This window comes from Etheostoma cragini, chromosome 22 (assembly GCF_013103735.1).
Source record: "Etheostoma cragini isolate CJK2018 chromosome 22, CSU_Ecrag_1.0, whole genome shotgun sequence".
NCBI classification, from domain to species: Eukaryota; Metazoa; Chordata; class Actinopteri; order Perciformes; family Percidae; genus Etheostoma; species Etheostoma cragini.
The window spans coordinates 13,169,995-13,182,597 of record NC_048428.1 but is presented as its reverse complement, the minus strand read 5'-3'; the positions used below and the strand labels follow the sequence as shown (position 1 = coordinate 13,182,597).

Sequence of the window (12,603 nt, the reverse complement as noted above, 5' to 3'; positions counted from 1 at the left end):
TATTTCCAAAAAAAAAAAAAGACGTTACACACAATATGACATGAGCAAAAAACACCCAAATTACCGTTAGGGAGCACAACTTATTTCCAAAAAAAAAAAAAGACTTATCTAATCAAACAGAGCCTTGCTGTTGATATTTGAACTAGAATGTTTAAATAATGATTTTCTTAATTTCATAGTATAGGGGTACTAAATAACCAACCCTGTGTGGTCAAACCTTACAGTTTTCCTTTATGCAACAGTAACTTTCTGTGATGTAAAGGGGGGGGGGGGGGGGGGGGGGGGGGGGGGGGGGGGGGGGGGGGGGGGGGGGGGGAGTAAATAAATGGATACTCCTGCTTACCAATAGTGCAGAATAGACAACCTGTGGGTTGGGGTGGTCCAAAAAGAGGATGAGACCTGGCAGACAGCCTTGGTCTTCTACTATGGCTCTTCGGTTCAGGGGGTCTGCAGCAAGATCTCGCAGCTGGTTCACCACGGTCAGTGCATCCAGCTCCGCACTCATGGTGCCTCCTGTCTTGATGCCACGCACATTAAACCAACCTCTTACTCTACTGAAGAAAAAAAGAACTTACATTATACAAATTAAGGCTGCAGCTAATAATTATTACATAACAAATTTAATCTGTATCATTTGTCACTTATAATTGTTACATAGATAAAAATTACTATTACACTTTCCCAGAGTCCAAAGTGATGTCTTTAAATTGCTTATTTTTGTATATAACTGATTTAAAAAAGCCCAAATATATTTAATTTGCAGTTGTATTAAATAGAGACAAGCAGCAAATCTTCACATTTGAAAAGCTGGAACCAGTGAATGCTTGGCATTTTAGCTTCATACAGGCCAACAATATTTGATTATCAAAACTGTTGACATAACTTTGGAAATGAACCAATCAATTGTGAACACGTCTACAAACGTCTCCTTTTTTGTCATTATATTACAACATTTTTTTTTTGACTGCAACATACACACAATAAGGATACACCTTGCAAAACAAAGTATTGGTGACATGCACAAACTTTTACAACTAACAGACGGCCTTATTAAGTTGTAAGGATTTGTTGGGGTTTCTGGGAGTTTACATCAGCAGTAACCTCTGACATGTAGTGCTACACCATCTGATTGATAAGTAGCTCTTGTAAAGTTCACTGATATGCATCGATAGGAATGTGGCTATCACGTTAGTACACATAGCACATGCTTTGGCAGGCAAAAAATAAAATCCATCGCTTAATCCCATGTTTCGCTGCTAACACAATTAAACGATTTTCGTAAGATAACATAAAAACACTCGCTTATGTTAAAGACACTCTACGACCCTCAACCTCACCTCGAAGTACGCCCTGACGGGGACGATTCGGCAGCTAAGCTAACGTAAAGCTAGCTAGCTAGCTAGCTAACTTACTTGACAATTATAGCATACCCTTTAGTCAGTTTTCAGTAAAATCATGAGACAACCTCAGCTGACTTCAGTTTCAACAGATGTAAAAACGACGTGTCAAAAAAGTTTCAATACCACCATAAATAAGATGTAACAAAATAATTTCACTAACGCTAGAGGCCTGCGCCGCTTTCTTTACTATGCTCCTTTAGATAGCTAGCAGCTGTGTGAACAGTGTTTGGGTTTTTTAGCACATCAATGGGTGCAGCTGTTTTGTGAGTGAGGACATCCCAGTTTTCCATAACGATACCAGCAGATTACAAAGGACAAATCTCTGCCAGGGTAGGAAGAATACGTTTCCTAGGATGGCAAAGGCATGTGGAAACCATGACCCGCAGTCATCTCCCTCTGATTAGCTAGCCCTTGCTGCCTTCTCTGTTTGGGTTGGTTAAGTTTAGTCAACAGGAGTAGGATTGGTTAAGGTAAATGTAAGAATATCAGGGTAAGCCAATAAGAGGAAAAGTAAGGCAGAGTAGGGCGGGACATGCCTTAGTCATCCTAAGGAAAAAAAATACTTTCCGACGGGAAATGTAGGGAAGAAAAACGAACTCACACAAAGTTTCTGTCATATGATTGGACAATATAATTTGATTTACTTATGTGAAATCCAATCATCAGACAGTTTTCTTTTGAGGGTCAAATGCAATTGGTGGCATTGTTTGTCAATCAAAGTGAATAACCAATGGTGGCATTTTATGAGCACAACCTAGCCATTGTGATCCATATAATCCAATTGGCTCATGATGTATTCCCTTAGAGTCTTCCCCACATGCTAGTCACCTCCTGTTGTAGATGTCCGTCGGTTGACAAGGTGGAAAAACTCAGAACTTTGTCTCCCAGCGTCAGTCGTGGTAAGTTGGTTTCAAAGTCACACACACACAAGCGATCATCGATTATGAATGTAACGTCAGTTATACCGCCAATGTTAGCGGGAGCTAGTTGTGCCTGTCTTCGACATATCCTAAAAAAATGTGTCAGCGGTTGGTAAAGTTGCCTAGAGTTAGCTAGCCCGCTATCGTTGTTAGCATCTTTTAGGCACTCTGTCCGCCAAAGAAATAATATACCTTTTTAATTTTACTAATACATTAACCTGTACGATTAGTCTAGCCTGAAAACGCAACGTTACATTTGTTTATGCATTTTTAGATAATTAGCATATTCTTGTATGATTTTCTACAATTTGCATACAACGTTAGCTAAAATAAAATCATTAACTCTTAATATTGTACTTTAACATTAAAGATAAAACAATTGAATTTACTTTCTTCCTTTGGCAGTTGTATTACATGTCCCTCTTGTTGGGAAAATGGATTAGAGAATTTCGATTCCATAGTCCGTTATAGGCAGCAATGATAATATGGAAAAACTAATTATATTGCCAGTAACACTAAAGGCTCACCAGAGAATGTATGTCATTGTATTGTACTGAAGCATCTTAACACAAGTAGTTATACATGCAGAGACATAAAGGTCCTTTTAGAAGTCATTGTGTGATTTTAAGATTAAGTTTTGTGTTTAAGATGATTTAAACCGAATTTCTGTTTCCACTAGAATTACCGTTTGGTGATGATACACTTGGTGTTGGGGCATGTGTCCATCTGCACTTGTGAAACATATCAACAGAAATGAATAAAGACTATGCGCGAATCGAAATGGACCTGGTATGTGCCAATCTGTGTTGTCTGACTCAATACAATTTCAAAATTAGATTTTTTTTCAGACCCTGAAACTCCACCGCATTGTACCTTCGTCTGGCTCTTATCTGAAAGCCCATTGTTAAGGTCTCTCACATGTATAAGATCTGAAAATGTCCAGCCATGGACTATAGTGGACATTTCCACTCTAATACAGCTTGTGTTGACTGCATTTAGTTAATAGTATTCAACAGAACGTGGCATTTTTTCTGTCTTTCATTTGTGATGTACTTCTGCTTTGCAGGCTTTTGGATCAGCCAAGTCCTATGGGTCCTCAAGAAGTATTGTGAGGAGAATAGCTTCTAGTCTTCCTTTCAACCCCTGCCCCAGGGTTCATTTTCAGGTAAAGGAAGGTTACCACGATCATCATTTTTTATAGTGTTGTGTCATTCAACAGACAGACTGTCATTCTGTAAATGCATATCTTGTACTTTTAAGATAGTGGCATGTTCTGTGTCACATTTGCTGGAGCCTTGTCTCCTCTTCTGTCTTTCTGCCTGTTTCTCTGGACTTTTTGAGTCACGGGCACATGACAACAAATCACTAACCCTCTTCCAGTTTTGTTTACTTCAGGATGTCCGGCTGTTTTCATTTATGAACCCTAAACACTCCACTTTGAAATATTTCTGTTCAGTGGCACATCATTTAAAAATTGCTTTTCTTTACTTTTCTGTCTCTTTCAATGCTGCTTTCTCTTTTCTTCTGTCTCCAGCTACCCTCCCTAGCTTTGAGGAATGCAGAATGTCTGCTTTAGGTCAGTTTGTTCAGCAACCTTCAACAACACTGAGCTGACTATCACCCAGTGATTTACCTTCTAACCTACCTCAACCTTTCATTACCATTGTATAGATTCCCTCCACACCTCTTCCCTCTGAACTGCCCTCAATTCCTATTTTATTACGTAAATACTTACATTTCTTTAGTGTTATGTTCTGGTGGGTGTTTTTCAAAAAGATGTTAAACGTGGCTGTTCTCTCTCTGACAGCTTTATCCATACAATGAGGACGCTGGTGTCCTGATTGGCAGTAGGAGGCAGACTGGTTTGGTGGCCTCTCTGGCTGATGTCGCCTGGATCGACAAGGATGAGGAGGATGACGAAGACGCCTTTGGCAGACCCAGGTGAGAGCGAAAGAGTGATCTGTCGGTAACATCTTCTAGGGGGAGAATTGCAGTTTCCTGTTTTTTGTTTGTTCCTGTGAGTAGCATCTAGAAAAAGGTGATTATGCCTTATTGAAACAGGTCAGCGATCCCACCTGGATTCGTGTTTCGAGCCCGCCAGCCTCATCCTCAGAGAAAACCCTTAACCCGCCGGAGGTCCCTACCAAGCCTGCATGAGGGGACGCCAGACCCGCAGGGGCAAACAATCGCCAACAGTGAGACCACTCAGAAGATCAGTGCACTGGAGACAGAACTGGCCAAACTCAGAGCTCAGATAGCACAAATCGTATTGGCTCAGGAAAAGACCACACAGCCAGGTATCTCTTACACAGCCTCCAAAAACATAGACTTACCTCTTTCCCCATCAAGGGGTTTGTTTTCCTCTGTTTGCTCCAATGCAGTAATATACAGTTTCCTCTAGATGGTAGCAGAGTGTCTCCGGTCATCAAGCTTTGGGATTTTTCTTTCCTTTGTTTCACCTCAGCTGCTACCACGGGGACACCTCCCCCTCCACCCTGTGGCACCCTGCCTCCCCCTCCCCCACCGCCACCACCTCCTCCACCACTGCCACCGCTACCCTCAAGTCTTCAGCGGACATTTTCTGCCATTGACTTGATAAAGGAGCGCAGAGGGAAGAAGACAGACAGCCAGACAGTTTTGGATGCAAGGCCAGCAGAAATCCCCAGCATGCTCGATGTCCTGAAAGACATGAGCAAGGTCAAGTTGCGATCAGTCCAAAGGTAGACCTCTACTGAAATAGTGAATCAATGAGAATACATTCAGATACCTCTGGAAATGATCAAATGTGAAGACTAAAGTACTTTTAAAGGTAATAAATAAAATGTGTATCCCAGCTAACAGTAGGTGTTTATGGTCTTGCCTCTGTGCATTACTGTAATTGTTGTTTTATGGTTCCACATAACCACAGATTCAACTCAAGCGGACACCTCTTTTTGTAGTTTGTAATTTAGCTTCAGAACAACACATGTAGAGAACACATTTTTTTGAATACCACATAAATAGTCCAATTCTAATCTTTTGTAATTGCTCAACTGTATGTTTCATAGTCGTCCAGAGGAAAGTGAAGCCAAAGTGAAGTCCAACGAGCCTGTAGACGCTGCAGCTCTCATCGCCGAGGCCCTGAAACGCAAGTTTGCCCATCGCTATCGACACGACAGTGAGCAAGCAGACAAAGAGGAGTTTAAACTTCCCGTTTCAGAAGTAAAACCTCCAACCCAAACCCCTCTGGTGAGAGATTTAACTGTATTCATCACTGTTATCTAACACAAACTACAGGCACTACAAAATCCTTAGTGGAGCACCTACAAAAAGTTTCTGCTTTCTTTTTTTAACTTAACCCTCATGTTGTCTTCGGCTCAATTTAACCCATTTTCCTATATCAATGTTGTTTTTAATTACCCAAAATAACATGATTTATTCCACACAACACTCTTTGGCAAGTACAAATCTCTACTTATTGCTCATTAATTTTGAAGTGTCTTATTTAATTTTGAAAGCATTTGGAAGTCGTGTGGACTTTATTCTGTCTTATGCCTGTTTTCACAGTTTGGGCAGCACATGTTGAAATCAACAGGAAAAAGGAAATTACTCTGAACAGGTGATTCTGAACTCGTGATCCAGATGTGCTGTGGACACTTCAAAGTGCCTTATCAACCTTTTATTATCAGCTGTTTCTGTGGAAAAACGAGATTCTGCCTGAAGTACCCATCATCTCAGTTTTTTTATCCGATTCAGTCCTCTTGACCATCTCTTTTTGCACTTTTATAACTTAAAAGATTAGCTTTCTCTTTTACAAACATTCATTGTTAATGTCTTTTGGTTTTTCTTTTGAATAGTTTCAATTTCCGCTCATGCCAGTTCCGCAAGTGTCAGAACACTACAGAATCATTTAAAGTTTTTATTGTTCGATCAATACTTACATTTTTACTAAAAAAAAATGTTGCACATCGCATAGTTGGTCACGTTTGCGTTCCCATTTTTCAGGGGTCTGTGAGTTCTTTTATCACAGAACAAAGGGAGCACTTATTTGTGCTGTATTGTTTATACATGTATGATAGACTAATTTATGATTGGGATCCTTCTATTTATGTTGTGGTTTAAGTAGAGAATTAAGATTTTAACACAGGTAATTATGTTGTAGATATGTCTGTCATTTATTCCATGTGGCATTAACATGTTTTTGTTCTTATCTGTTAAGTCTGTGTACATTGTGTCCCAGTTGCCAGTCTTTTTGGGGCTTGTATGTCTTTTGCTGGTTCAAATATATGCATCCCAGTTTTATTTATCTCCTTAGTACGATCTGTGTTTGAGCCAAAAACATCTGTGATCTGCGAGATTCTGCCTTTCACTACCAAATATGTCCTTTCTTATTTAGGATAACTAATGAAGAAACCAGATGTAACTGTTAAGCAAATTCATATTTCTGGATTATTGAAAGAACAGGTTTGTTTGCACAGTGTCCAGTTCTGTTTATTATGCCAGCATTGTTGCTGATTCAAGTCATTTCTACTAGTATTACCTTTTTTATAAGGGAAGGTGAACCGGATGTGGCAATAGTAGGATTATATAGAAGTTGTCTACCATAAAAATCTAAATTGGTATTGTCAAATCTCTAAATAAAAGTTTGTCCTGTCTTGCTGTGATTGAGTTTTTAACTTAAAAGTTGCATTACGTCATTAAATTGCTTTTAAATAGGATCAGTAACTTAACTTGGATGCAGTCATGTCTGCTTATGTTAACTACAGTATCAGAAGACATGCTTTAAACATGTAAAAGTTGAAGATTTGTCAACAACAGGTTTTATTATTCAAATCGTAACTGCAACAGGCATGTATCAAAAAGGTCAATACAGCAAAGCCTTTACAAAATCTGGCTAGACACTGAAGTCTTCCCAAAAATGGCTGTTGCAACAAATTGTAAACAGTTTTATCAACAGTCTTACAGCACTTACAGCAAAATACAAATCAGCTAAAGTAAGAAAAGCACCTGTTATCTCAAATGTTTAAACAAAACACAATTTGTGCCACTATACAGAATCAAAGTAGACAAACCAAACAAAGAAATGGAATGTTCAAAGTCAGTCGACCATTATGTTTCCGTACAAAAAAAAGGACAGCTGGAGTTGTTCCTTACAACAAAAAGGCAAAGGGATTGGACAGTGCATTCAAAGACAAGCACACCATGCACTTGATGGAAACAGGAGCTGGTTTGGTCACTTAGCATAGTTTGTGCATAGTTATAAGGCATCAATCGAGCAGTCCTTTAGGTTGCATGTGGCTGTGAGACGTTTTGCGGAGAGGGAGAATCTCATTCAGTAGATCCTAGCCAGAAAAAACAACAACCCTGCATTGTCCGCAGTCGCCTCCTACCCCTCTCCCTTTTTATAAGAGATTGGCAAAACCCTGAGCAAGTCGAGTTGCGTGGAGTTCCAGGTGAGATGCATGTGCAGCGAGTAACGGATCTCCAGTCTGGGAGGGAAGCTACCCCAAGTTCAACCAGCACTGCAAGATTCTGAAACCTCAGAAAAGGACTAATGTCTACAATACCTTTACAAGGTCTCTTGGAGACACCATCGTTGAGTGCAAGAACACATTGTAGCACAGGTGGAGTTACTTATGGCATCTGGTGTGTTTGACAGAGGGTCTGCTCATGGCTTCAACAGTGGGATGACAGTTCAAACGAGTGGCTCTTCACATCGGCGCTTCCAAGGCAAACCGTGGAGCCGACGAGATTCACTTCAGTTCAACGACAAACGAGATGCGTAAACAGTCTTCGTAGAGGCAGCAAAAGGACTGGGCTTGTCACATTTTTTGTTGTTTTTACACGAGGAAGAATATTAAATACAAATGCAACACGGCACAACTTTGAAGTCTTAGGAGGGTCTCGTGTCCGAATACTCATTTGTTTCAGTCAATTTAGATTATTCTTCAAATCTTTGTTTTCAAATGGCACTTCAAAATACCAGAAAAAAAGTCTTCTGCTTTCTCCATAAGGTTCACCAACAAAAACAGTCGTCTGTTCATTCAGTAATGCCAAAACTACAGTCGACAAATAAATAAAACAAAGCAAATAAAAGAAAATACAGCAGTAGCCAAATGAGGTATCTATGTATTGCTCTATGCCAAAAAAGAGGAATTAAAAATTAAATAAATTAAATAAAATCAGTGGTTTATCAAGATGGAAGGCAAAAGCAACAAAACATGAACCAGGTATTAGGATCGGGATGTGGCAGTGGCAGGGCTGCAGGCCGCTGCATGCCCCGCTCGGCCCCCAGTGTGTGGAGAGGCCCCGAGGCCGGGGTCAGGAGGATGAGGTGAAAGGGCACACGAGGAGATTCAGGATTCTCTACTTCCCTGAGGTATTTCTTTGGAGCTGGTTCCTCCTGCAGCTGTAGCGGTGTTGCGGTTTCTTCTAGCGGCGGCGGCGGCGTCTTCTGCATCGGTGCCGGCTGAGCTGGGCTCCGCCTCCTCGGAGACGGAGGTTTGTTCCTGCTGTAGGCTGCCCCAGCTGGCCTTGTTTAGCCCCATGTGGCCCAGCATGGTCTGGGACAGACGTGTGTCGGAAAAACGGGCCCACTCGGCAAACAGCGGCTCCGCCACGTATGTCATGAAGCCTGAGGGGAGAGCAGAGGCGGCAGGCACACATTAGAGGTGAAGATTATACGCAAGTTATGACTGAAAACAGAACACAAAAAATATACAACACAGCTACTCACCAATTTGAATGTTGCCAACTGTATTTATCCCCCTGTCACAAAGTGGGCTGACTTCAAGTTTGTGCTTCTTCTCAATGTCTCCTAATGGATCATAACAAAATAAACTCAATGTGTGAGCTATTCTGTGTTCTACTACTACAAAATGACGTGCAAATAATGTACAGAGAAAGAACAAATCAAGGACCTGTAATGGGACTAAAGAAAGGAGCAACATAAATAACTGAAGGACAATGACAAACAATATAAACGCAGGCAGCAGACAAGATGATAACCTTGTTGGAAGAACTCCTCGGTCACTTTCTCACTCCACTGTTTGCTCAGCTCCCAGGGTCGGCAGGGGTTACAGATGTCCGCACACTTCAGAGCCATCTGTACAGGGTGGGATTTAAAAACAAAGTTAAAGCTCACAGTTCGTTGAGATGCAGAATTTGTGTGTGTTTTTATACAACAGAGGAGGTAACCAACCTGCAAGATGAAGTGACGGTGGCTGCCGTTGCTCAAGCACATGTTCTCCTGGTCCAGGTGCCTGCGAAACCTGGACAAGTACTCATTCTGTCTGCTGATGTCGGTGGCTAGGATTAAGGAGCCCAACTCCCTCTCCATGTTCAGGCTAAGGGGTCGGAAAGACAAGATGATCAGGTTGTTTAGCATTGGTAGCACCTTTTAGGATGTGGCATCTAATGGCATTTTCTCTATAAACTAAGCAGAGTAGTATTTTAATTAACATCAACTTTAATTTCTGAAGTGACCCTTCAACGTCTGCTATCTACTGGGAAGTGTAGCCGTTTTCTTGGTTGCATCTTAGCATCATTTCAGATTCAGACTGACCTGTCCTCAGCAGGCAGATGGGAGAATAGCCCAGTCTCTCTAAGTAGGCCCACTGCTGACTTCCAGTGGTGGTTTTCCAGAACTGAGGTATTCTGCACATTAAAAATGGGAAATAAATGTGCAAAGATACATTCATTTAATAAATAGTGCGATGTCTGAGGCATCCATACACAAGATCTGGCAGGCTAAAGAGTGACTGTTAAGTGTCTTTACCCTATAGAGTGTAGCTAGATAGTGGTCAGTCTTGATAAGAAAAGGCTGGTTGACTCCAGGATGGTCCAGGTCATGTGTGGCGGCTGCGAGAAGTCCCAGTAGGATGTCACAGGATGTCAGAGACTTAGCAAGCTGCATTCGCAACAACCAACACAATGGCACAAAGATTGTGATGATTGATCATTAAAATACAAAACACTCCTTCACTGAAATACATACATTACATAATGACACTCATGCAACGGTTTAGGTCTCACCATGGGTTCCCGCATGTAGCAGTACATGGCCTGTGTGACATCTGCAGCATGGATAGCATTGTGGTAAGGGTTGTCGCTGTGGTAGTCCTCCTGCACCATGACCAGGAACCTCCAGAGTTTGACCATGTCCAGCTGGAAGAGCTCCACCAAGCCATACTGGTTCAGTAGGTGAAAGGTCAGGGTGATCAGGCTGTTTCCTGAACAAGAGGAATATCAGAGTGAGCATTCTGCTTTCATTGGGTTTGCGGATCACTTTTTTGCTTGTATTAAACAGGGGGATTTGTACTGCCAGAAGTTGCAATGCAAAATATCATCAATCTGTTATGCTCAGTGCATTGCAAGACTTATTTGATGCTTTGTAATTAATCTTATTGGTGCATCCACTTTTTCTAAACCTGCCTCAACTACCTGTTCTTCACTTCCCATAATTACTTATTTAACTTTATTTACTTTTATCTCTTGCCATCTCTTTTCTCTCTTTCATATCTTGCTCAAGTTACACAGTATACATCAAGACAACGGCGAGAACATGGTCTGAGTCATCCTTTCATCACAATTCAACATATATTGTTCTGATCTACTGTGGCTCCTGTTGATGCAAAAATATGTTAGTTCATTATGCTCACTAGGAGACTGTTGTGTGTAGTCTGTAGAGCTAGCCTAACGCGATTACAGCTGCACTGGAATATGAACAATAAATTGTCAATAAAATTCAATTTTAAAATTAATCTTCATTTCAGGTAAATTCTCTCTGTCGGCGGGCATCCAATAGATGGCACCATTGGTAACACATTGAATCTAAGGCTGGTTTAATGCTGGATGATCCTGTCGGTTCTGCATTACTTCTGTGTTATGACTCTGAAAACAACTTTTGAACAGTGTTTCAGACCACATTTTACATACCGTTTGTCAACCTATCAAAGAGGAAAATGTCAAAATTCCAGTTCCCCACTTTTTCCAGCATGCACTACAAGAGAGGGGAAAAGAGAAGCACAGAATTAGTGACGTGAAGTCTGAACAAAATACACAATTCTCTAGGTCTTATTATGGTATCATTACATAGAATTAAAGGTGGGTGTCTTACTCTGGCCTGTCCAGTGTAGTCTTCATCCAGGATGTGGAGGGGGATCTGCTGGGGGACTCCCCGCAGCAGACGGGATGAGTGCAGGTACCTCTGGAAGCTGAGCAGTCTGTGGACCCTCCGTTCAGGAGCAGAGCTCCCTGACGTGGACCCATAGTCCAGCCGTGCTGCACACACACGCATATAAATTGACTAAAGATGTAGTATGTAATAATGTTTTGGTAAATGTTTAATTTTAGTAGGTCCTTAGGCTCTGAGGATCATCTGGGTTGCAAAAACTTGGTGGGGATCTTACACCGACACTGAGATATATAAACAGTCGGTGCTGACACAGCCGCCCACTCATAAGCCTTTCATCTGGGATCACACAGCAGACATGCTTTGTCAGTGGTCAAGGTCACGGTCACACACACGCGCACACACACGCACACGCACACAAGCCGCAATCCGGAAATACGTCAGCAAGAGGTAGAATTACTTTTGGATCAAATATCAACACATACACTTCTTCTCTGTAACTCCTTTACGTTTTAAAAGGTTTCATTGAGGATGAAAGTGGTTATTTTATCACATACCCATTCACAAAGCTTTGATAAAAAAGCCTCTAAGACACACCTTGGTCTTTATCATCATGTGAAATACTGTACCAAAGCAGTGCACACACATCTGTCAATCTTGCTGGAGAGGAACAAACTGTGTGTGGTACAGTTTGATAATGTCTCTACTTATCAAAAGGAGGCCGGCGAGTCAAAGTAACTGGCTGTGATTCATACTCACTGTGAAGAGTACGGAAGTCGATGTACAGGTATGGGTGGGAGCTTCTTCGTTCCGGTTCAAATCCAACCTGACTTCTCACTCTCACATCTCCTAGAAGAAATCAGCACTTTTCCTCAAGGTTCATGCTGCTTGAAAAGAAATGTGTGCTAGGCTAAATAGTATTTAGAAATATTTTTGATTAAATACTGGAATTGACCTTGCTTAAAGTGCCACAAGGATGGGCTTTACCAGCGCACTATGGACAGAGCACTACAGTAAGACAATCCCAAATGTACTGTATGTGAAACTACCAACAGCCGAAATCCTGCGTCTGTTCTGCTCGCCCCGGCCAGACAGCACGTTTCCCCCCAGAGACCAGTCTAAAAATCTCAAACTGATTTAAACTGGTTTTTCTATGGAGCTAGATTTGTTT

General features: G+C 41.4%; 3 protein-coding genes across 9 annotated transcripts in view; 1 reads left to right on the top strand and 2 right to left on the bottom strand.

The window, feature by feature from the left end:
* Positions 1-1,759, bottom strand: part of armc1 (armadillo repeat containing 1) — a 9,143-nt gene extending 7,384 nt beyond the window's left edge. The window contains exons 1-2 of one of the 3 annotated variants that reach the window (XM_034862877.1): positions 1,431-1,759; positions 344-551 (exon numbers count right to left, since the gene is read on the bottom strand). In XM_034862877.1, coding sequence (XP_034718768.1) covers positions 344-505 — 162 coding nt within the window. In that variant the 5' untranslated portion in view covers positions 506-551; positions 1,431-1,759. Of the gene's footprint in view, positions 1-343; positions 555-1,430 lie in introns of all 3 variants that reach the window. The other 2 variants (XM_034862876.1, XM_034862878.1) reach the window with 2 other exon arrangements.
* Positions 1,760-2,174: 415 nt separating this feature from the next.
* On the top strand, positions 2,175-6,957 carry mtfr1 (mitochondrial fission regulator 1). 3 transcript variants are annotated; one of them, XM_034862873.1, is made up of 9 exons: positions 2,179-2,299; positions 2,726-2,783; positions 2,998-3,109; positions 3,387-3,485; positions 4,128-4,261; positions 4,382-4,617; positions 4,785-5,040; positions 5,368-5,548; positions 5,867-6,957. In XM_034862873.1, the coding sequence occupies exons 3-9, from the start codon at positions 3,074-3,076 to the stop codon at positions 5,912-5,914; spliced, it is 990 nt and encodes a 329-aa protein (XP_034718764.1). In that variant the 5' UTR covers positions 2,179-2,299; positions 2,726-2,783; positions 2,998-3,073; the 3' UTR covers positions 5,915-6,957. The 3 variants fall into 3 exon arrangements, with proteins under 3 accessions (XP_034718765.1, XP_034718763.1, XP_034718764.1); XM_034862874.1 differs by lacking the exon at positions 2,726-2,783 and having other exon boundaries at positions 2,175-2,299; positions 3,000-3,109; positions 4,128-4,252; positions 4,379-4,617; XM_034862872.1 differs by lacking the exon at positions 2,726-2,783 and having other exon boundaries at positions 2,175-2,299; positions 3,000-3,109.
* Positions 6,958-7,102: 145 nt separating this feature from the next.
* pde7a (phosphodiesterase 7A) overlaps positions 7,103-12,603 on the bottom strand; it is a 19,701-nt gene continuing 14,200 nt past the window's right edge. Inside the window, exons 3-12 of one of the 3 annotated variants that reach the window (XM_034862868.1) lie at positions 12,192-12,281; positions 11,418-11,581; positions 11,237-11,300; positions 10,334-10,530; positions 10,077-10,208; positions 9,864-9,955; positions 9,501-9,645; positions 9,308-9,404; positions 9,036-9,116; positions 7,103-8,933 (exon numbers count right to left, since the gene is read on the bottom strand). In XM_034862868.1, coding sequence (XP_034718759.1) covers positions 8,656-8,933; positions 9,036-9,116; positions 9,308-9,404; positions 9,501-9,645; positions 9,864-9,955; positions 10,077-10,208; positions 10,334-10,530; positions 11,237-11,300; positions 11,418-11,581; positions 12,192-12,281 — 1,340 coding nt within the window. In that variant the 3' untranslated portion in view covers positions 7,103-8,655. The remainder of the gene's footprint in view (positions 8,934-9,035; positions 9,117-9,307; positions 9,405-9,500; positions 9,646-9,863; positions 9,956-10,076; positions 10,209-10,333; positions 10,531-11,236; positions 11,301-11,417; positions 11,582-12,191; positions 12,282-12,603) is intronic. The other 2 variants (XM_034862869.1, XM_034862870.1) reach the window with 2 other exon arrangements.